This window comes from Rhinolophus sinicus, chromosome 14, assembly GCF_057876585.1.
Source record: "Rhinolophus sinicus isolate RSI-liver-muscle chromosome 14, RSI-T2T, whole genome shotgun sequence".
Taxonomy (NCBI): domain Eukaryota; kingdom Metazoa; phylum Chordata; class Mammalia; order Chiroptera; family Rhinolophidae; genus Rhinolophus; species Rhinolophus sinicus.
The window spans coordinates 63,559,126-63,583,762 of record NC_142514.1 but is presented as its reverse complement, the minus strand read 5'-3'; the positions used below and the strand labels follow the sequence as shown (position 1 = coordinate 63,583,762).

General features: G+C 39.7%; 1 protein-coding gene across 8 annotated transcripts in view; it reads left to right on the top strand.

Annotated features, from left to right (window-relative positions):
- Nucleotides 1-24,637, top strand: part of MCOLN2 (mucolipin TRP cation channel 2) — a 50,226-nt gene that overhangs the window by 8,159 nt on the left and 17,430 nt on the right. For 3 of the 8 annotated variants that reach the window (XM_019710200.3, XM_074335065.2, XM_019710203.3), the window contains exons 2-7: nucleotides 2,689-2,848; nucleotides 8,904-9,077; nucleotides 10,797-10,950; nucleotides 19,645-19,726; nucleotides 19,833-19,929; nucleotides 21,729-21,828. In XM_019710200.3, the coding sequence (XP_019565759.3) occupies nucleotides 2,689-2,848; nucleotides 8,904-9,077; nucleotides 10,797-10,950; nucleotides 19,645-19,726; nucleotides 19,833-19,929; nucleotides 21,729-21,828 (767 nt within the window). Of the gene's footprint in view, nucleotides 1-2,685; nucleotides 2,849-8,903; nucleotides 9,078-10,796; nucleotides 10,951-19,644; nucleotides 19,727-19,832; nucleotides 19,930-21,728; nucleotides 21,829-24,637 lie in introns of all 8 variants that reach the window. The other 5 variants (XM_088791257.1, XM_074335064.2, XM_074335063.2 and 2 more) reach the window with 2 other exon arrangements.

Genomic DNA, 24,637 nt, shown 5'->3' with positions numbered 1-24,637 from the left:
CCTTTTAGTCTTGGGAATAGGAAACATTAAAATGCCCTAGATCCTCCTGAAATCCAAGGAGAGATTTTGTCAGTTACAGTCATGTATTGCTTAATGACAGGGATACAGTCTGAGAAATGCATCTTTAGGTGATTTTGTCATTGAGCGAGCATCATAGGGTGCACTCACATAAACCTAGATGCTATAGCCGACCACATACCTTGGCTACATGGTATAACTATTGCTCCTAGGTTACCAGCCTGTACAGCATGTTAGTGTATGAACAAACACGAGATTAAATCAAGCACAAGAGCAAATAATGCAATCAAGAAACACTAAATACAAGATGTAGAGGGTGCTATGAGCACACACAGCATACTGTTTTACAGCAAACTTTTTGATTGTGCAGATAGACTAATTTGGGGATTCCAAAAGAGCCCCAACGTGGCCATTTTAACTGTAAATCATCCTGAGTAATTATGGTCCAACAAGACAGAAAGCTGCAGCATGAGGGCCCCTAATTTTTGTACATAAATACAGCAGGAGTTCCAAAAGGTGGCTGTTAAGCAGCCATTTCCTTAGAAAGTGAACTTCTCATTTCCAAAAGAGTAATTACTCACCAAATGCACATTCGAAGTCTCATAGACAGAAAGCCAGCAAAAGAGGACACTCAAATAGGGCCTGAACCTCAAACAAGGCAGGAGGTTTGAGTCTTGGAGGACTTTCCACAATGTTCTGCAACCACCGGGGAGACAAAGGAGTGCAATGGACTCTTGTACTTAGTCTTATTCAAATCCGTGGAGGCAATAAAAGAGGACGCAGTCACTCTGGATCCCACTTCTGACACTGTGTAATGTCAATCAATTTGACTAAGAACTGCAAGGCAAACAAAAACTTTATTTGGGGGTCTTTTTTAGGAATTGCAATCTTGAACACATAGATTTGGATAGAAATCCAACTCTGTTCCAATGGGTAAACAAAGGGACAGAGTTTACAAAGATAGAAAAATAAGGGAGGTCTATTAGCTCAGCTTCCTAGAGACCTCCCAGCTCCATTTTAAATTGCTCTCTTGACAATATCAATTTCATTTTGTTGTTTTTCTTTTACAAGTTACTTCCTCCACCTCCTCGCCAAAGATGAATTTTATCTAGCATATTATTTCCCTCTTTCTATTCCTTCCTTTCTTCCTTCCTTCTTTCCTTCCTTCCTTCCCAGCAGGAAAATTCTGAAGAACCTAGCCTACTAATTCTGGAAATACGTCTAAAATTTTATTTATAAATAGAAAATAATTAACAACTGAATATAAGCCTTAAATAGTCTTAAAATAGTCCTTCCCTTTTGAGCTTCTTTTGAATTTGTTAGTCAAGGTAGATAACATAGATCATAAGTCAACATAAAAATATGTAGTTTAGACATTGCAGGTGAAAAGATCTCTAAGAATGGCCCCCAATTTTGAATATTTTCCTAAAAATTGAGTAGCTGGAATGATTGACTGAACTTAATACAATTTATTCATTAAACTTACTATACAGACACTTCCTGTTGTAAGAAAAAAAAAATCTAATTCAAACTGTCTTAAGCCTCAAAGGGTATTTGTTAGCTCAAATCGAAAGTCTTGGGATAAATGGCTTTAGGCACAGCTGGATCCAGGAGCTCAAACATTGTCATTAGGCTTGGTGTCTATCTCTTAGTGTCTGTTCTTCTGTGTTAATGCCACTCTCTGGCGAGCTGTCCTATGATGGTACGATGGCTTCCGGAAACTCCAGACTCATCGCCTATCCTTTAAGTCTATGATCTCCAAACTTTATTGATTATGTATCGAACAGTAAAAGTTAAGCACATGTCCCCAATGTGTGCATATTTATTTATAAATTATATGCTGTTACATACCAGTGTTATTCTATATATTATATTAATTTTTAGAGTACAGTTTTTGTTTGTATGTTAAAGAATAAAATAGAAGCATTAATAGTTTCTATATTCCTAAAGGATTGTTTTGCACACCACACTTTGGGGACTGCTTAGTAGAAAGACCGTCTCTCTCCTATCCGTTATAATTGTAGTCCTGTGACCACATCTCATTGATTCTTTTTGACCTAGCTTGAGTCATATGCCCATTCCTGAGTCCAGAGCCCTTGAAACTTACTAATATAAGGTGACACAGATAGCTGACTAGGCATAAATAGAGAGATGCTATTTTAACTTTTTAAAGATATTTTATATTTTGTGATCTTATAATCACTGACATGCTATCCAAACAATGGGGACATGATCCTTCTTTCAGTACAGAGTTACAGAACAAAGATTCTCTATTTTCATAACAATTTAATTTCATTAGTCTATACTAAATTTCTGTGCTTTCACACTTGGAGTATATAGATGTATCCCATCTAGTTTTTGTTAATACTCCATGGTCAGATGAGTGCTGTATATTAAAATGTAGGCCTTTACAAGTCTTGCAAATAAAATCCTATTCTTACAATTTTCCAGAATGGTCATTTTGTAGAAGGTGGGTAGCTATGTGGAAAGGCAAGTGGTAGAGGTCCTGAATAATTTCCAGAGTTCTGAAGAGAAAAGGAGTTCACTGGCTGGAGAGAGAGTTTTGCTTGTAAGCATGGGTATGGAAGGCATCTGAATGGAAGGTATTATTTAGGAGCTTTCTGATGAATAGGCTGTTCTGTGCATTTAAAAATCGATCTTCTGCAGCAGAAGTGCAATGGCTCGTCTTGATTCTGAGGTGAAAGAAGAATGCCTGAGGGAAGACCTGAAGTTTTACTTCATGAACCCTTGTGAAAAATACCGAGCCAGACACCAGATTCCATGGAAACTGGGTTTGCAGATTTTGAAAATAGTCATGGTCACCACACAGGTAATTTGTATTATGAGTTTGTTTGTTTGTTTTCCTTAGCCCAAGATGGAAGTGTTTTTACATGTTCTGCCACTTGACTTTTGTTCTGAGAAGTCCACATTCAAGTTCATACAGCTGTACAATTATGTTGACTCTGGAGGACAGATGGTAGGTTAAAGTTCATTTTAGGTGACAACTTTGTTTTAGTAAGGGATTGTGAGGTCCTGTCTCCACAGGTTCTTTAATTATAGGTGAAAAGTAGATCTATTTGGGTGAGAGGGGTTTTATATCCAAATGAGGCACGTCAGCTGGCAAAGGCTGCTCAGTCCAAAGTGATTTGTGTTCTTGAAATCTCTCATCTTTATCCAAATACGTCTTTCTTACTTAAATCTGTTTTGAAATTTGCATTTTTGACTGTTTTAACTTTAAAGACTAACAAAATGCTAAGTTTCCCTTTCCTCAGTAGCTAAGTGCTCTAAGTAAATACTAAACCCCTGGAACTATCGGGCGCATACAAAGGCTACATTGAGACATTTGTTTAAGTCCATATTGTTAAGCATTTTATCGCCAGTATCACAACCGCCATCAGAGTTGCATCTAGGTTTTGGGCCTGTGGTAAGGAGTCATTTTCAGGGAGGCGTCTCTCTAGGTAACTACATTTGAAACATGTGCTCTTTTGAAAACAGTATTGATTTGAGGTATTTGGCTCCACTGGCAAATAAGCATTTCTGTTATCAATGTAAAAATGTCTGTAAAGATGTTATTTCTTGAACACAAAAATAAATACCTTTCTAAAAATACATCCATATAGTTTTAGAAAGGAGAGGAGGTTTCTGCCATAACTGAAGGCACATCTTTCTTCTGCGTTCGATGAAGAGGCCTTTTCATTGTATCACATGCTGTACTGTACCAGCTTATCAAGTTTTCGAGTACTAAAGTTACTTCAAAAAAAACACAAACAGCAACAACAAGGTTGAGGTAAATGGCCACTGTTAAATGTATATTCTTAGCTTTTTACTTTTTAAATTTTTTCATTTTAATTCTTGGTTTTGAAGTTTTAATTTTGGCAACCTATAAAGTGGACACATGATTAGTACTTACTTGGAGGGAGGACAGATAATGTTCCCTTTTGTCATTTGGTTAACTTTGTTTCCTACTTTCTTTTCTTTCCAAATTAGCTTACATTTCAATTTTTTGATCTATTACTATTACTAAAATTCTAACTTACCAAAGCATGAAACATCATCACCATCTTTGACTTACCTTCTTTGTCTTTTTTCCCCCCTTCCCCCCGTCCAACTCCAGTTCAAGCCGTTGTTTCCCATGCTGGTATTATGAGGCTTGCACTCCCCTCGGCTGAGGCAGTCGGTCTCCGGTCATCAGTTGGCCGCTCACAGCAGCTCAGGCGACTCTCGCCCACCCTGGCAGCACACGGTAGCCCAGCTTGAGGGAGAGCCGTTGTTCACAGTCTTAGCTGTAGAGGGTGCAGCTCACTGGCCCATGTGGGAATGGAACCAGCGACCTCGGTGTTAGTAGCACGGCACTCCAACCACCTGAGCCACCAGGCCGGCCCCCACCTTCTTTGTCTTGATATCTACTAAATACTATGGATTCTTCCTTCAAAACCGCATCTGTTTATGTTTTTGCCATACTCACAATCAAAAATATGTATGAAGCACCTCATATGCTGTGCATTCTGTTGCTCATACAGCTGTGGATACGTTACTGCTGCGGACAGCTAACATGTTGCACAGAGTTTACAGTGTGCCAGGCACCGTACGCGCTCTGTGTATGTTAACTCATTTAATCCTCACTGCAAATGTGAAGTAGGTTCAGTTATTACCCCCTTTCATGGAGGTGGAAACCGGGCCCAACAAAGTTAAATAATTTGCTTCTGCCATTCAGTTCATAAGTGGCAGAGCTAGAATTTGAGCCCCAGCAGTGTGGCCCTGAAGTCTGCACTCTTCTTCTCACATTGTCTCTATTCTAGATACACGTCCTCAGAGTTTGAGGTCTAGGAATCCAGATAAGTTAACTACGCTGCTTCTAGTCTTCATCTTATGCCTCCCTTGCTTATCTTCATACGTGCCAGTCCATTCAATATTAATGTCAGATTAATTTTTCTTAGAGTGGCTTCATTGTGTTACTCTCCTGCTCAGAAACTTCTGTAGAGCCTTACTTCCCACAGAAGAAACTCTCAACTTTATAGCCTGACATTCACAGATTTCCAGTCTCCTTCAATTTGCCTTCTCAATGGCTTTTCATCTACTATTTCCTCTCTCAAACCCAGCCAGATGGACTCACCCAATAGTTCCTGCTCTGTTTGTTCCTCCAAGTCCAGAGTGATTCTTTTTCCTTCCCCCTCTTGCAGGTGCTATTTGAAATCCGTCTCTCCCACCAACTTTTCCTGACCACTCAGCACGTTGGTTTTCCTTAGCATACTAGTACTCCTATGTCCTTATCGCTAAGTTCACTTTTAATAGAATATTTCTGGGAATTGATAATTTACTTTTTGTATGGGCACCCTGTCTCCCCTAACAAAATTGGAGGGGTTAAACTTTTGTTCCCTTGTAGGATCATTCTAATAAGATTTGCTACTTGGGTGATATCTAATTGGAACAGATTTCTCAAATACCTTTCCTTCTTTTAAATCCCACTTTTCCCTCCTCCTTTTTTTTTTTTTTTTTTCTGTCTCTTTTAGCACCCCATCCTCAAGTCTAATGGGATGGGTGGCATTTTATCAGGGTTGATGAGAAGGAAACGGTGTTTTAGACATTCCTACTCTGCATTCTGTAGGAATTTATAATCTTGAGAGAGGTGTCTACATTCTTTTGCTAGTTCTACTCTTTCCCTCCCATATTCTTTGTACATTATTAAAGCGGTATCTTGTTTTTACCTGGTACAGAATATTTTCTCCTACATTGATTGATTTCATAATCAGGTCTTAAATTCACAATCTTTGCCAGGCTTCACTTAATTCTGTAATTATTTTTCTGTCTTATAGTCTCAGCAAATGTTAAGATCTAGTTAGTGGGGCTAACATACATTTTTTTTTCTTTCAATTCCTTTTTACAAATAAAATTATTTGACCGATCCCATCATCTCCTTACTCTTGCTCTGTAGGAAGTATTTGGTTCTGCCATAGCAGGAAGGAGACTTCAGAGTCTCCTCTTCAGGGTTTCTCACCTCTACTGGGAGATACTTTGAAAACCTCAACCTTCACCTGATGCTAGGCTATACGTGTGGAATTTGGCTTGTTCTATGAACAATGTAATGGAAGAAATGTCTTGTTCCTGATGCCAGATGGGGGTGGTTCCAAGCAGAGCTTTTACCTCCAGTTACCTCATTTCCCAAGTGGAGTTGATGAACTTTGAATTTAAATAAGACGGTGGCTTAAAATATCAGCAAATTGTATGCCACTTTCTTGATCAAATTACCCATTTGCCATTCAGAAATTTTTTGTTCTTTAGCTTAACTTGAGCATGGGGGGAATGGATTTCCTATCTCTGCTTCTAGAGTTAAGTTGGCAGCACTTCGGTTTGGAGGTAGTGAGGCCAAGTGGTGAAAAGAATGCACAGGTGAGTCACACAGACCTGTTTGGATCCTTACACTGATACTTTCTAGCCGTTTCAACCTGGTTGAGTTACTTGAGTTTAGTTTGCACATGTACGACTATAAAATGGGATTACATTCATCAACGGGTTTAGTATTTGACTCTGACATTGTGATGGGTACCATTGCAGTTCCTGAATGTGGGGCAAAAAGGAAAAAAAAAAAATCCTGTTCTTGTGAAGCCCAGTGTCATATCTCCCTCATAGGATGTTGGGGAATTAAATGAAAAACAAAAATTACAAATTTTAAGCACAGTGCCTGGCACTCAGCAGATAAAAGAGTTGTTCTTCAACATCAGGCAGTATTGACCTTGCCCACCTTGCATCCTGGTTTGGCAAAGAATAGGCACTCAGAGAACTCTGCTTAAAGAACTTAATTCCCGTGTGTGTACCAGTTTTCGTTTGTGTGTCAGTATTTTAAACAAAACCTTGAAACAATCTTGTGTGTTTTTGTTCCCTGGTTTCCTTTTTTAGCTTTTCAAAAGCAACAGGATCTTTTCTGGCATCCCCTGCAGGCACCTCTGACAGACATCACATACTTGGAAGAACCTTTAGCTTTCTGTTGCTTAATTTGCAGCACAGGTTGGATGATGTGGGACTTCTTATCTGATATATTTTTTTAGAATAGCTGGGTTTTAGCAATTGCTCAATCCTTTGAGTTGGTATTTGAGGAATGTGACCTGGCAAAGCTCAGATTCTAATGACTACGTACATAATCAAACAATAGTTGCAATTCTGGAAAAATAGCACCTAAATTCTTTTCTACAGGAAGAGCCCAGAAGACAGTTTTTTCTCCAGAGGGAAATTGTGTAGCATGGTAAAAGTGACTTTGGAATAAGATTTGGCTTTCATTCTAGTTTGGTGACTTAGGGCAATTTAATGAGGCTACATCTCAGTTTCTACATAGGGAAAATCGGGCTACACAGTAGTAATATTTTCATAGGGTTGTTATGTTAATAAATGAGAGAATGAATGTAAGGTAGTTAGCATAGCACCTGGACTATAATGGTAGCTATTGTTTTTCATTATTCAGCCTTTAAAAAAGTCAGAAAAAATTTAAAGGCTGAAAAATGTTTTTTAAAGTATGTAAGTTTGCATAAACATATTAACGTTTGTTTCATCTGAAAGGTTCAGTAGTTGATGTCTTATTTAGTGCCCTGCAGTGTGTATCATATTGAACCATGGAATGACAGCAAATAACAGAAATGTCAAGGTCATCTAGTCAAAATTGCTAATTTCCCACATGATGAAACAGAGTCCCAAATTGTCCTGATGTCTTAGCAAAGGGAGGATTTGGGGCAAATTTTTTAGTCTCTGATTGTCTTGTTAAAGCATATGAGAAGATAAAGTGGGGAGATGAGGAAAAGTGTGTGGGATGGGGTTTATGGAGGTTTGACTTCTCTTCCACCGCTGCGTGTGTGTGTGTGTGTGTGTGTGTGTGTGTGTGTGTGAGAGAGAGAGAGAGAGAGAGAGAGAGAGAGAGAGAGAGAGAGAGAGAGAGGAGAGACTGTGTTTGCATGTGTGTGAGAGAGTATGTGAGAAAGTGTATGAATGTGTGAGTGAGCATGTAAGTATGCTTGTGAGCGTGAGTGAAAGTATGTGTGGGAGAGTGTATGAGAAAAGAGAGGTAGTTTGTGTGTGTAGCTATAGGTGTAATTCCCTGCGTTTTTTTAAGTCAACCATCAGTGCCTATTCATTTCCCCCACTTATTGGATACCAAGAAGAAAACTTTGGGGCAGAAAGAATACTTTCAGTTCTGATGAAGACAGGCCTTGGTGCTAGGATACAGTCTAAGAGAGAAAAAGTAGTTTTATCACGAGAAGGTGACAATGAGTGGGTTTGACATCACAGAGATAAAGCGAGCCCCACTGTTTGTTCTGGTGCTTTGATGCTGGAGATCTTAGGGAAACTCTTAGGTGTAAACGTTATAGCAGAGTTCTTGCAGAACTGGAGGAATTGAACTCCTGTGACAACTATCTCGTCTTAGCTGGAAGTAAGTATATGTAGGCTACTCTTCAAGAATATTCTCAAAGGCCACATGCAAAACATAGTTGTGATTTTAAAAAATACTTATATAACTACTGAATGTTAATGATACATGAATTATTGCTTTATAACAATCTTTGAAACAATTCATTTGAAGTCCAAGTATTTAAAAAAATGGATTCAGACTTAACTAATTTAGATTCCTGCCTCTTCTCCTTCATTAAAGCCCAGCAGGGCCTTTAGTCATCCAGAGTGGTAATTTCTTCTCATTTTATGCTATTTCAAAGTGCTGATATAGCTTGATGAGTTTATTCTTTTTGAGGACTTGTATTTTGACAATATTGTGATTTGTAAAAAACAAAGCAGTGAGATTTCTCTTGCTGATGTTTCTAAGTGAGGGCTGATGATAATAAGAAAGTATTTGCCTTTCCCGACAAAGGGTAAAAATTCTTATATGTCTATTTGGTTTTCTTTTCTAGCTTGTTCGTTTTGGTTTAAGTAACCAGCTGGTGGTTGCTTTCAAAGAAGAAAACACTGTTGCTTTTAAGTACTTGTTTTTAAAAGGATATTCTGGCGTAGATGAAGATAACTACAGTTGCAGTGTGTATACTCAAGAGGACGCCTATGAGAGCATCTTTTATGTAATTAATCAGGCAAGTTTTTGTTATAAAGGACCTATGCTTTAAGAATATATTGATACTTGATCTTATTGTCTTAGCAAAAAAAGTTATACATATCTTAAAATATTCTAATTAAAATTTGCATAGTCTGCCAAAAATGTTTATTGCTGTTTCTGTGGCTACATATCCACACCAACAGGTTTTGCCTATTTAAATTTTTTTTTTTTTTAGCTTTACATTTTCTATTTATCCCTTCACACCCCCTACTTTTGGGAGATTACTTCACCCCAGATCAAATAGCCAAGAGTAGATTTATAATCATGGAAGATTTGATGGATGTGGTACCAAATCTAAGATTCTAGAGTCTCAATTTTGATGTCTTAGCATTAATAAGTCTAGCTGAATCTTAAGAATATGGAGTAGAATATGATATCGTTTTATGTAGGCAGGTATTGAGAAACCAGATTGGTAGGATCGAAGAAAGCATTTAGTGGAGAGAAATTGTTATTCTTTTTTTTTCACCCATTCATTCATTCATTCAGTAAATATTTGGGTATCTAGTGTATGCCAGGTACTGTTCTAGACATTGGGGATACAGCGTGAATAAAACAGACAAAAACCCTGTCTTTATAGAATTTAATTCTCTAGGGGAGAGCCAGACAAATGAAAAGAAATGAAATGTGCGGTACTGAATGCTAGCTCCCTGAAAATACCACCAAACAACATGTGGATAATCAACACTGAGTTTATTGCTTATAGCAGTTAAGGGAGCTGCTACCTTGACTGTTCTCAGTTGTGCCTTGGATGAAGAGGACAGTCCAGACACAGATTTTGAAGTCCGATTTAGGGGGTGGCGGGGTGCTAGGTTAGAACTGGGTAAAGATCATGATAGAATGAATACTTAAGGATTGGTGGACACAGCCAGGTGAGTATTGGGGGCTGGTTTCAAAGAGTCTGGAGGTTATTAGACTAAATCTTCAAATTGATTGTTTAAATGATTTTTTCGGATGCTCCTGAAATAAACAATACAGTTATTTGCAACTTTTATGTTCCTGGGCAAAAGTTTCCTGGAATAATAAAGTCATATTAATGAAGAAGGGAGCTGTTAGTGCAGATGGGTAAATGGTAAAATCATGTTCTTGTAAGCTGTGGGGTGTGGAAGGCTTGGATCTTCAGTGGTATGTCAGAAAGTGATAACTGCTGTGGAATAAAGCAGGGGAGGTGGGGATTGGGAGTGCCTGGTGGTGCCTGTGAGCTGGTGATGTATGTTTGCAGTTTTCATTGCATGGTAAGGTGATATTTGAGTCATTGAGGTGGTGATATTTTGAGTCAAGACCTGAAGCAGTGAACCTAGCAGATAAAAAACCTGTGCCTCTAAGCATAGGGGACAGCAAAAGCCCCAGGCAGGAGTGTGCCTGAGGAGCTGCAGGAGCTGCCTGGAGGCCAGTGTGGCTTTGGGAGGTGGGGGTGGAACCAAAGTCAGTAGTCTGCTACGAGGTCAGAGAAGTACCTAGTCAGGACCTGAGCTTTGGCTCCGAGTGAAGTGGGAGCGTCTGTCAACATGTTCACTTTAGTTTCGAATTCTGTGAGGCGGTGTGTTTATGCCCAACCTGAGAAAATTAGCTTGTGGTATTTTACATTGAGGGATATGATATAAACAGTAAAAAATAGCTAAAATATATTCCATATACTACAACTACTGATGAAACTCTTGGAAGCTCCTAAGTGTTTTTATTTAACTATTTTTAATAGTATCATCGTCTAAAGAACATATCCCTGGGGACCGTAGGTTATGGAGAAAATGAAGAGAATAAAATTGGCTTAAAAATCTGTAAGCAGTATTACAAGAAAGGGACCATGTTTCCTGCTAATGAGACACTGAATATTGACAGCGACATTGAAACAGGTAATGCAGTGATCGTTTTATTGTATTCCTTTATCATCTGTGGTAAGAGCAAAAGTGCCCACGTGTGATGGCAACCCAAATGGAACAACTTTGCTTTGGTGACTGCTAACCTATTCGAGGCTGTCACTTTAACAATTGCCTGCAAAGGGCTTTGGCTCAGGAAACTGCGGGTCTATGGGTCTACGGTGATAGGACCAGGCGTTGGTGGATCTCTTTGGTGAAACTCAGTATTGTTGGTTTTGGGGTAAATGCCCAGGTGTTTCCTGTTTGTTTAGGTTTTTCTCTCCTCCATGAGGCGGCGATTAGGCTTTTTGAAAAAAGTGAGTCTGTATTTATTAAATGAAATAACGTTTGTGAAAATGCTTTGTACTCTTGCTTTTATTATTTGCAAAATAAATTAATGTTCTTCAAAAGCAAATTGAGGTTAACAACTCATTTTCTCTTTTAGGATATCACTTCACATCTAATCAAGCAGAATTGTTTTGTCCCATTCTGATGAGAATTTAAAAGCATGCCTTGCAGAAATGCAAAGTGTTTGACTTAAGGCTCTGGGGGTTTTGTCATTCATTCAACAGACCTCTGATATACACCTACCCTACCATTCCCAAGGCACCCCCTGTTTTATGTACCTAAAAGCTTGTATGTACCAGTGTGGTCCATAAGCTTACAATGGAGCTGAAAAATTCCTGTTGCCTAGTGATGTCATAGTGCACTCAGCACACAAATACTTACCTTGTGCTACAGTTGCCTACAGTATTTAGTACAGTAACATGCTGTACAGGTTTGTAGCCTAGGAGCTGTAGGGGAGCAGAATTTGTTACCGCAAAATTTGTCTATTTGGCATAAGGATTATTTTGCTGGTTGATTGAAAAACAGCAGACATGGTAGAAGCTCTGAAAACCAAGCAAAAGTCACCCTTTATAAAAGACATTTAGATTTATATGGGACATCTCCATTTGTACAGGTGTCTCCCTAGCTGTACCAGGAAGAGGGGGATGACCCTGTGTCTAGAGACTCATCCATGTAGAAGACTGAGATTTAAATCTGCTTAACACCCTTACCTTTGTTTACTGTGCTTTTCCTGGTAACCTCCCATAACTGACTCTCCCCACCCACAACATCTTTTGTCTTCAGCTAAAGATGGTGGTGAGATATTTTGGTGAGATATTCAGTTTTCTTGGGTCTCTGTATTTAGGAAGTATACATGTCATTAAACTTTTGTTAGGTTTTCTCCAGTTAATCTGTCTTTTATTACAGGGATCTCTCAGCCAAGAATCCAGGAGGGTAGAGGGAAAATTATTTGTCCTACCCTACAGAGCAATAGGCTATATATACCATGTGTGTATATAGGCTACAGCGTAGGTGTGTAGAAAGCTATACCATCCAGGTCTCCGTAAGTGCACTCCACGATGTTTGCACAACGAGGAAATCACCTAACGATGCATTTCTCAGAATGTAACCCTGTTGTAAGCAGTGCATGACTGTACTGGGGATGGAAAGATTAATCAGCCATGGCTCCTCAAGTAGATCACAGTTCAGGAGTAAGGGTCCTAACAGTTTAAATTTGCAGTGATTTTGCTAAAATGAGATCGTTACACTATTCATTTGACCATATTTCGTATACTCTGATTTGAAGGTGTCTTGGTAAGATAATAGAACACCTCCAGAAGACAGAGGTTCTGATTCTGTTTCCACAAGCTGCCTCATTAGACTCTCTTCATGAGTCAATGTGTCCTGTGCTCTTGACTGTGAAAGCAGCAGCTCATAAGACAACACTATCAGGGATCCCAGGTTGCTATCTGAGACCACCCAGTTGTCAGTGGCTGGTTCTGTGGCCAATGGCTTTGACAAGAGGCTTGTCTGATAGCCCTGCAGGTTTTTGCTATCCTGAGATCTAAGAGGTCTGACAGTTAAGTTCGCGAACTTGTTGCACCAATGTTGTTAACCTTTTTTGATATCAGAAGGCTTATTCATTATGAATTTGTACCAACTGGACAAACAGTTAACCAAGTTTACTATTTGGAAGTGCTGAAAAGGCTGCGTGAAAAAGTTAGATGACCTGAACTTTCCACCAACAATTCATGGCTCTTGCATCACGACAATGCACCAGCTCACACGGCACTGTCTGTGAGGGAGTTTTTAACCAGTAAACAAATAACTGTATTGGAACATCCTCCCTACTCACCTGATTGGGCCCCCAATGACTTCTTTCTTTACCTGAAGAAAAAGGAAATACTGAAAGGAAGACATTTTGATGACATTCAGGACATCAAGGGTCATACGACAGCTCTGATGGTCATTCCAGAAAGAGTTCCAAAATTGCTTTGAAGGGTGGACTATGTGCTGGCCTCAGTGCATAGCTTCCCAAGGGGAGTACTTGGAAGGTGGCTGTAGTGATATTCAGCAATGTGTGCAGCACTTTTTCTAGGATGAGTTCGAAAACTTTAATTATCCGACTTCATATGTGGTAATCAGCAGTAAGGGGCGAATCCTTTCACTCTGAATCTTTTTCCTGAGTCTGTCAGCTCTGCTTCTCCCTGTGTGTTCCTGTCTCTGTGATAGGAGTACCTGATGGGGGGAACTGAAAACTTGTGCAGTGACCCTCTGCTTCAAGTAAGCCACTGGACACTTGTCCTCTTAAAAATGTGACTCAATTGGATGCATCATACAACTATTTTCCAGTGATTCATGTTGTTTTCCTCTGTTGATTTTTCTTGGTAAATTGACCAAAGAAATGTGGCCAAAGTCAGTATCAGTGGCGAGGTAGGACAGGTAGTGCCAGAAAGCAGGATTTGTTTTCCCTGACCATTGGACAGTGGTGCCCTTGTTCGTTTCCTTTCTATCAGAATATGGAATATTTTTAACCAAATGAAGTTGATTATTAATTTGACTTCAAGAGCAGTTTAATTTTATTCCCTGATTTATGAAATATAATTTGTCGAAGAAAATGTGTAGATGTATCTATTCAAAAGGTGTAAAGAATAGTCTTACATTCTTGATACTGGATTTTAGGCTTTCTTAGACACATTGGAGGAAGCCTGCGGATGCTATAAATAGGAATTGAGTTTGACGTCATTGATGTGGCCTTATAGTTTAAGTAGGTGAATTAGCAGAAGCTGTTCTAGATTACCTATTCATGAATTTGCATTGTCTCTGTTATTAAGAGAATCATCTTTCAGTGGGCTAAATGGATCTGCCTGCTTTCCTGGCGGGTTTATATTATATTGAGTTGCATGACTCATTGTGTGGTTCAGGTTAAGGGTTTCCCTTAATTCATGCCTTGGGCGTATCCCTCCACACCTGCCTCTAGACCTGTGGCTTTTCAGTTCAGCCTTACTTGGGGGACTGGTATAAGTACTGTCTTTTAAAAAAAAGTTAACATTTAGACAACAATCATTCTTACATAGTTTTTATTTTCTGTAACACAGATTTTGAATTCCTTATGTTCTCCTTTCTTAGAATTTCATCATTTTCCCAGGTTTTTTTTTTTTTTTTAAGAACATTTGTAATCTACCCTCCCTTTACCTCTAAGAGGATTATTTCATTTGCTGGAGTAGTCTGTAGATGAGATTCATTTGAGTGATAAGGCTGCTATTCTAATACCAGTTTGTTCTGTTTGAGATTTGATGTTTTACTTAGGGATTTTGCTATTATTTTATTTAATTTTTTTTTTTTAAATCTCAGTTCTTAGTTTTTGTTGCCACTTAGTGGCCTCATTGGCAATGACTTTAGCATAAGGTCAGCCAGACTTCAGAGAGTTCTGAATGTGTGTTTAGATAAAGTGTAACTCTGTAACTACAGTTACAAAATTTGACCAACCCAACAGGTTTTATAAAGGAAATTTTACATATAGTGTAAAATTAACTAACAAATGCGGTCATATTTATCTGAATCTAAGATGACATCAATTTATTTGAAGACTCATCTGTTTAGGAGACATTTGAAAGTGAAAAAAATAAACATCTTAGAATGAATGAAATATAGGAGAAAGAGACCCAGGACAGTATCTGGCATATATATTGTGAACATGTCACTTCTTTTGTAATATAGTCATTTACTCAGATGAGTTTAATTTTAATTTTTTTTTTTACACTTGACATTAGAATAAGAATGTTAGAGATAGAAGGACCTTATATGTGATCAGTTTGGCCTTCATTTTACAGGTGAGGAAATTGGTGCTAAGTCAAGCTGGTGACTAAGCCAAGGTCATGTAATGATTCCGTGATAGTTGGTCTTTACTACCCCAAGCCCAGCAACTTGGACATCTCCTGGGAACTTGTGAGACATGCAGAATCTCAGGCCCCTCCCTAGAGCTCCTGAATCCAAATTTGCACCATAACAAGATCCCTAAATGATTCCTATGCATATTAATTACACTTTGGAAGCACTGGTTCAGCTCATTCCAGCTGAAGATCTGTGACTTCGCACAGACCTCTCTTTTATTGACCTCACCACGTTTCCTGGTGTCTGTCACCACCTGCCTTCAGAGCCTCCTGAACCCAGCTTAGATACCTCTGTCCACGAGTATCACTCCCTTACAAAAGGCTGTTAAGGTGCTTACATCTCCTTTCCTTCTCACCTGGACCCTCTCATCCATCATTAGGCTCTTCCATACCTGTGCCCTGGCAGCTGATGCTTCCTGGAGAAACACGCCAGAGCAAAGCATGCTCATCTTGTCACATCTTCAAAGCTTCCTGCACAGTTTCCTTCCATTTCCTTTCACCCTAGTGTTACAGAAGAATTCAGAGATGAGGCCACAGTCAAAAATCTCCGCCCAGCACCAGGACCCGCCCCTTCTAACTTCTGAGAAAATATTGCCTTTTCTCTTTGCACCCAAATTTACATTTTTGAGCTGAATCTGTCCTGAGCTCCAGATACCATTATTCGGTTGTCCTCTTGAAAACCCACTGTGGCTCTAATAGGGATTTCAAACATGTGACCAAAACAGAATATTTCAAACTTCCCCTACTCCCTCCTTCTGGCCCAACCTGTTACATTTTTAGTCTTCCCCATCTCAGAAAACAATACCAATATTTTCCTATCATGCTATAATATTCCAGTTGCTCAAGCCCCAAACATGAATTTGTTGATTTTTTCATTTCCATCGCCACAGCTACAGTCCAAGCCACTATCACCTCTTGTTTAAACTACTCTCCCTGTTTCAAGTCTTGACTCTTCTACCCGCTGCTCTCCCGACAGCAATCAGAAAGATGTTTTATGTAGACCAGGTCACTTCCTGGTTTAAAAAACATGAGTGTCGTCCCATTCCATCTGGAATAAAATGCACAAGTCCCTAGAGGGGCTGGCCATCCACCTGCCCCTCCAAGCCCCTCATACCTGTCCCCATTTGCCTGTTCTACCATCTTTGTTTGTTGAACAAGCCAAGCTCTTTTTTTTGCCTGGGAGACTTCCTTCTTGCTTTTGTTCTACCTGGAGCACTCCCTCTGGATCTACGCACCATTGTTTCTCTTTCCTCCTTCAGGTTTTCTTTCAATCATACCCAGCACCTCAGAGGCCTTCCCAAACCACTTCTGCCAAGGTAGTGCTACCCTACCTGGTTATTCTCCATCATTTCACTTGCTCTTTGCAGTAATTTTCATACTGCGAAATCACCTTGTGTATAGTTTTCACTCTTGGTTTATCTCCCCTATTATAGTGTGAGCTCCACACAGAACTTACCTGTCTTGTTCATTGCTTTACCATCCGTGCCTAGCACAGTGGTTGGCCCATAAAAGCTTTCAACAAATATTTATTGAATAAATGAGTGAGCTGAGTAGGAAACCTGGGTCTTTTGATGTTCCTCTGAAATAGGTACTCAGAGGGCAGCCTTGTGCGTGTATTTAGACTCTGGAACTGAGCATATGTGGGTTTAAATTCTGGTTTGCCATCAGCTAGCTGTGTGACTTTGAGGAAGTCTCTTGGCCTCTCCGTGCCTTAGTTTGTCCATCTGTAAAATCATAGCAATAGTGCCTATCTTACAAGTTTGTTTTGGGAATTAAACAGAATAATGCAGTGCCTGGCTCAGAGTAAGTGCCTGGTATATTTTTGCTATTTTTATCAACATTGGTCTTTTCCTGAAGAAAACAAGTTTCTTTTGTTAACTGCCCTCACTCACCATATCAATCAAGGTCCAATCAGGAAAACCAACATTGAGTTGTTTCTTCACACTAATAGTCTATTTGCCAAATATAGGGAAGCACCCACTCTGACACCTATCTTTCTTAAATATTGTGCCTGTTGGGTTGTCCATTCAGTTCCATGTCCTCATTTTTGGCCCAGGAAAACTAATTCTCACAAACTTTAAATATGTTCTATAAAGCGGGGCATAGTCTGAATGTCAGCCATATGCTGGGCAATGGGTTAACCACACACAACATACGAAGTTCTGACAATTAAGTTCGCGAACTTGTTGCAACCATATTGCTAACCCCTTTTTTTGATATCAGAGGGATTATTAATTATGAACTTGTATCAACTGGACAAACAGTTCTCCAAATTTACTAGTTGGAAGTGCTGAAAAGGCTGCATGAAAAAATTAGACGACCTGAACTTTTCCCCAACAATTCATGGCTCTTGCATCACGACAATGCACCGGCTCACATGACACTGTCTGTGAGGGAGTTTTTAGCCAGTAAACAAATAACTGTATTGGAACACGCTCCCTACTTGCCTGATCTGGCCCCCAATGACTTCTTTCTTTACCCGAAGATAAAGGAAATATTGAAAGGAAGTCATTTTTTAAAATTAGTTTATACTTTAATTCTACACCAAAAAAATAAAATAAAATAATGTCATTGCAAAAAAGAGTTCCATGATGAAATAAATTTTCAAAGCACTGGGTTAAGTTAAATTTGTTTCTTAATTGCAGGACTTCTCAGAGCCTTTATACTATTAAAATATATTGTGAATCTTCCAGAAAAAAATATAGTAAAACACATTTCCATATTTATTTGGCCATAGAATCCTTTTGATTCAGAGATTGGCAACACTAGTATTTTATGAAAGATCCTTAGGAAACTGGTCCAGATGATTATTGAGTATCTTCAACTGTTTAGAATATTAGTTATAAGTTCGATGACTATGACCTACTGGGACTCAACCCATGCATTCTTATTTTTTTTAATTAACATTTTTTTAATTAGTTTCAGGTGAACAAAACAATGTAATAGTTAGACATTTATCATTTATATCCGAAAGGAAGTCATTTTGATGACATTCAGGGCACGAAGGGTAATACGACGACAGCTCGTCGTATTGATGGCCATTCCATAAAGAGTTCCAAAATTGCCTTGAAAAGTGGGCTAGGCATCAGTGCATAGCTTCCCAAGGGGAGCACTTCGAAGGTGACCACAGTGATATTCAGCAATGAGGTATGTAGCACTTTTTCTAGGATGAGTTTGCGAACTTAATTGTCAGACCTTTCGTAGTATGCTCCTGCTCTCAAAGATCTTATCCTCTAGTTGCTATTGGGGGAGAGGACTTTTAATGAATTAGCCATTGAGTCTACCAAGATTCTGGAGCACTTCCTGAGTACCAGGCCCTGGCTCTTCCATTTCAGAGACAACCACAGCCTGAGCTCGAGTCACCCAGGCTGACTTCACAGCAGTTCTGTCATCAGGGCTCTGTGACTTTGGAAAGTGTTCACCAGCTCCAGCCTGCCTGGGTTTCCTGCTAATGTACTGGGCTACACAGTCCTGACACACATTGTTATGTGAGGCTCTTGGAATCACTCTTTCACAGTTTACAGCTCATAATTTGTTTTTATTTGAGTACAACCAAGTTCCTTCTCTTTCTCTTTATTTTTTATTTTGGAAAAGTGTCAGACTAAACAGAAAAAGTTGCAAAATAGCACAAAGACTTCCTTGTATAAGGTTTCCCAAATGTTAGTGTTTTACCACATTTACTTTGTCGTTCTTTCTATGTTTAAGTATTTCTCCTGAAATGTGTGAGAGTATGAGGCCTACATGGTGTCTTTTTACCTCTTAATACTTCAGTGTGCGTTTCCCAAGAAATTCTCCCACATGACCACTGTACAGTGCTCAAAAGCATGAATGAACATTGGTACAATACTATAATCTACAAACCCTATTCACATTTTATCAATTGTCCTAATCTTCTTTATAGCAAAAGAAATACCCCCTCCCACCTCAGCCTCCTTGGTCCAGGATCACATATAGAGGGTGCTAAAAAAATGTATACACATTTCAAGATAACATCTCTTAAAATGTGTATAAATTTTTATTTTTTGGCACCCCCAGTATTGCATTTAGTTGTCATGCCTCTTTAGTCTCCTTTAATCCGGAGCAAAATAAAGTTCCTTGGTTGGTCTTTCTTTCTTTTCCTAATTTTATGACCTTGACATTTTTACAGAATAGAATGCCCTCACTTTGGAGTTTTTGTGTTTCTCTATGACTAGATTTGAGACATTTCGGCGGGAATACCACACAAGCAGTACATTATTCCAGGAGGTCCAAGATGTCTGTTTATCTCGTGACTGGTGATGTTAACTTGGATCCTTTGGGCAGCGTGCTATCTGCCAGGTTCTCCACGGTCAAGTTACTGGTCTTCCTGTTGTAATTCTGAAATATTTTGTGGGGAGATACTTTGGAAGAATCCCACTTCTCATCCACTTTCACCCACTCATCTTAGTGTGTGATTCTTGCCTGAAACAGTTCTTGTGTGTCATTGTCCTAGATTGTACTCACTTAGACCTCCAGGCCCTCGCCAGCCCTCGCGACTGGAAGAGCACATCATTCTTCAGACTGGAGTTTTATAGGTAAATGCATTTTTCTCCTCATTGCCCAGGAGACAAGGATGAGGAAAGGGGAGCAGACAGTCATAAGACTGTGACCATTTATACCTTGTAATGTGTTTTGATTCAGGCTCTTACAAGTTGAAATCTCCTTTCACCTCAAAGGCATTGACCTCCAGACGATTCTTTCCCGAGAGTTACCAGACTGTTACATCTTTCAGAATACGGCAAGTGTATATTTTACTAAGCCACGTTGTGTTATTTTTCTCTGCTCCCTTTTGTAGGTGTAGAGGGTAAAATACACCAACCTGGAGATGTATTAGATGCCGTTGTTTTTCAAACAGTTTAATGACACGTCGTAGCGTTGTTAATCCAGCGACCATTACTTCTGAAGGAAGCAAGCCCTTTTCAATTTTTCAAAACTCAATTTCTGGGTTGAAAGAGGTTTTCAAAATTGGCTTTGACCTCTTCCTCTTCTAAAACAGTTTTTTTAAAAAGTTTATGAGAGGTGTTTTAAGTGTTTATAATGTTTTTTCTCACTTTCAAAGGAGGGTCTTTGCAAATGTAGCAAATACGTACCCTCAAACCTCCAAGCAGAAATCGCCCCTTGATCTGAAGGCCAGTCTGCAAAGGATCAGTTTCTGCTTCTTTTATTTTGGGAGGAGCCGTATGCATTAGAAGAAACTGTTCACTTTTGTGGGAGAGTACATGCCTTTTCACTTTCATGGTTTCATGCTTGCTCTTCCCTCCCTCCCTCCCTCCCTCCCTCCCTCCCTCCCTCCTTCCCTTCCTCTTTCTCTCTTTTCCTTTCTCTCTCTCTCTCTCTCCTTCCCTCCCTTCTTTTCTTTCTTTTTCCTCTTTCCTCTTTCTCCTTCCTCCCTCCCTCCCCCATTTTCTCCTCCCTCCCCCCTTCCCCCCTTCACGTTTATAGAGGAGCAAAACTGAATGTTGAATTGAAAGTTGTATGTGCCTGACTTAGCAATTCAGAAGAGTGTTTTATTCAACAGCAATCAATAAATACTGAGTCCCCACTGGCATCAGACATTGCCGTGCTCTAGAGGTACAGTGGAAGCTTACAGCCTAGTGGAAGAGATAGAAAAACAAGTAAACAAAGAAATAAGAGTAATTATAAATTGTGGCTTGTGGTAAGAACAAATGTCTCTGGCAGAGAAGAAGATGACTAACTAACTGCCCTGGAGTGACCTTCGCAAAACGAAACCCGTTACGAAACCCAAAAACTTCACTGGCAAATTACTTGAGAGCTGAAAGTGTAGGTCGCTGATGAAATTCACAGGAGCATCTCTGAACACAAGCCACATTTTGTGTAATCCGAGAATATCACTGTGTCCCAACCAGAGGTTCAAGAATTAATCCTATAGGCCTCATTTCTATACCTATGAGCTATGACTAAACCTCCACTAACCCTAGCACTGAAGGTCTCATTCCCACCCCCCCAGGAAAACCCCTAAAATACTTCTCTAAAGCCTTAAAACACTCAGCATATTTCACTTATAAATTTTAAGTGACTGAAACATAATGTAGAAGATTGAGGGTACTTGGAAATCAAATTCAGCCTGCAGCCTTGCAGCATTTTTTGGTCACTTGTGAAAGCATTATATGTAGCACTTAAGGCAAACAGAAAAATAATCTCCAGGCTAGTGAAAACCTAGAATTTCATATCCAAAGGACTAAGCTGAAGCAAATGCTTTTAAATTCCATTCAGGGTAATAAATGAGGTCATTGTATTCTCTTGTCAAAGATTGGTGAATCTCATTTTTGTTCCTGGGACTAGTTGGCTGTTTTGCTTTAGGTTTTGTCTGAACCCACATGTGAATTTAGTAGAACTTCATATATTCGCCCGTTGGACCATGTGTTTTCATTAATAATGGAAAGTTGTGAAGGAATCATGTAATGAGGACATTTTTCTCAGTATGGTATTTGGATCAGCCCGCTGTTTGAATGCCATTGATCTTTTAAACAGAGTTGATCTAACAGGTCATATCTCTCCATACATTTGTGTTTCCAGATTGTCTTTGACAATAAAGCTCACAGTGGCAAAATCAAAATCTATTTTGACAGTGATGCTCACATTGAAGAATGTAAAGAGTTAAACATATCTGGATCTGGTAAGTATGTTATATGCTTGCCCTTTGTGGATTATGGATGATTTCCAGCATTTTATTTTTGGATTTGGGGTGTTGAAATGGTTTTTTTGGATGGTGATAGGAGGCAAGGGCTCCAGAGAACCACGTCTTGAGCATTAGATTCTGTAAAGCATTTCCCAAAATGTTGTATGTTGATTCAATTCAGCAAGTTTTGATTATACAGCTCTTAGGAGAGGCAGTATGGCCCGATGGTTAGGGGCACAGTCTTTGCAGTCAGGCTTCCTGGGTTTGGGTCTTTGTTCTGTTTCCTATGTCTGTGATCTCGGGCACATTACGTAAGCTCTCTATGTCTCAGTATGTTTCTCTGCAAAATGAGGGCAATGATATACTTACTTGCCAGGATGTTATATATTACATGAGTTAGTACATAAAGCAAAGCACTGCGTACAAGAGTTGGAACATCGTAATTGCTAGGTACGCTTGGAAAAGAGAGAAAACACCTTCGTGATGGAGATGGACATGCTTATAAAATCTCGAATGTGTCACGGATTGGCATAAACGGTAGCAGTACAACAGGCATGAGAGGAAAGAAAGCAAAGGTTAATTTTGACTGGGGTAGAGTGAGAAATCAATTCTAGCAACAGTTCTTGGAGAAGGTATGCTTTGATCTGAGCCTTTGACAATGGAGAGAGAGAGAGATCACAGGCCTTCAGCGCCCAGAGAGCAGCCTGTACGCACCGCACACTGGGTCGTTTAATTAGTCATGATTCAGAAAACATCTCTTGACCGTCCACCGTTTAAATTGGGCTACGCAGAACCTGTTCTCCCTGAGGGTTCAGGATGATAATGATGGCTGGTCAGTATTTATTTAATTGATAAGTTTTGTTTAACTGGCCCTCTATCAGATTATTAGAACAAAATGGTGATTCACTTGATTCACTTTGGGGCCTGTTGGTTTTCAGTTGTACGTGTCCTCATGATTTTGAAGTTTTGGTTTCAAAGTTCCAGTAACTGACTTAAACCTCTGATCAGGATACATACAGGTTTAGTTTTGTTAAAAGTGGTTACTGTTCCTCAGCAGACATACTCTTTCCCACAGAAATGCATGGATCAGACATATTTTCCAAGTCCAAGTATTAAGTTGCAGTTATTTTATGTGAAAAACGCTCACCTTTGTCTCATATGAAGTATGGTTTGGAATAATTATGCCCGAATGAGTTAGTCAAATATGTTGGCGGAAGCTGGTTTCTTGCCTCAGGGCTTCTTAGAACACTGAGGGGGTTTCCTGGCCTGTACTCAGAAGAAAGGAGCTCTGGCTCCCTCCGGTGACCAGTGAGGAGAAACACTGATAATTTTATATGCTCCCAGACCTGCCTCCTAAGAAACCAGATTCTGTCACACAGGAAAATATGGATTTAAAATAAAACGGTGTGACTTGAAAGCCTTAAAAAGCTGAAGTTTGGAAACTAGCTTGAGAAATGGAGGTTATCCGCCCCCTCGGTATCTGGAGCTGTCTGGTGGGTTGCTAGCACTGGATTTGGGGAAATGGAGAGACCAAACGTGAGACAAGGCAAGGGTGACCTCTGGTGGGATCCTTGCGCTATTTCCATAGAGTCCTGAGGTGCATTCACATCCATATACCAGGGGTGCCAAAAAAATGTATACAAGTGGACACTTTAGTCAACGTTGCTCAAGCAGTAGTTCACGGTAATCAGAAGTGTCTGGACGCTGATGGTAACCACTTTGAGCACCTCCTGTAATTGCAGAAGTAAGACGTGACTTGTATTCATCTTTTGTTATGGGTATAGATTGAGTATTGCAATTTTAATACAGTTTTCCTTTCTTAAAAATCTGTATACATTTTTTGGCACCCCCGGTACTTACCCTGAGGCTTCGCTCTTCCTCTCATCATTACCTATGTTATCTGAGGGCAAAACATGAGGGAATGTCCATTTTCACATGCAAACTGCATGTTGCCTTTTATGACTCCTAATACCCATCCCCAGGCATGCCACTGATCTTTAACTTGATTTTATGAAAGTAGAAATTTGGGCACGAGGGGCTGGAGGAGGACCCCTCACTGATAGTTGATGTAAGCGGGTGTCACAGGGTCAGGGAGTTTAGTAAGTGTGGGAAGTGCTGGTTAGAGCCTCACAGGTGGGCAGCGGTGGTGTGTGTGGAACCTCCCAGCGCCTGTGGAAGGCCTGGGTGGGGAACAGGACGTCCCTACCAGGTTGGCAGGGGCATCTCTCGGGACTAGAGTTTACAAACCCAGGTTTTGGACATGTTTCCATGGGGGTAACATAGTTTCAGTAGAGTAAGAAAGCAATTACGATGTTCATAAAATATTTTTTGTAGCACACCAAACTAGTCTTCTCAGTAAGTCACATTAAAACAGAATACAATACTGGTTTCTCTATGAAGAGGGACAGTTTGTCTTTCTAGATCTGGGCCTCGGTTTTCCTGCTACAAGCAATCTTAGAGATTTTGTTCTAGTTACATGTCAGAAAGGAAAGTACTAGATGCTGTCCTTGCATTTCATAAGATTTTCAATCCCATTTCCCCAAGAACTGCCCCTATTCCCTCTACCCAAATCTGTGTATCCCCCCAAAAAATGGTCTTGGGTTCTGGTCTAGTTAAGTTGCTTTCTTACCTACCCATTTGAAGTAACTTTACGTATAAAATGGCTAAAGGTAACTGTAAGTGCCGGGCACTCAACATGGATTGTTTTACCTGGTTTCCTGACAGCCGGTGAAGCAGGTACAATTGCTCCCTCCCACCCCCATTTTACAGGTGAGGCATCGGAAGCTTAGCAGTGCTGAAGAATTTG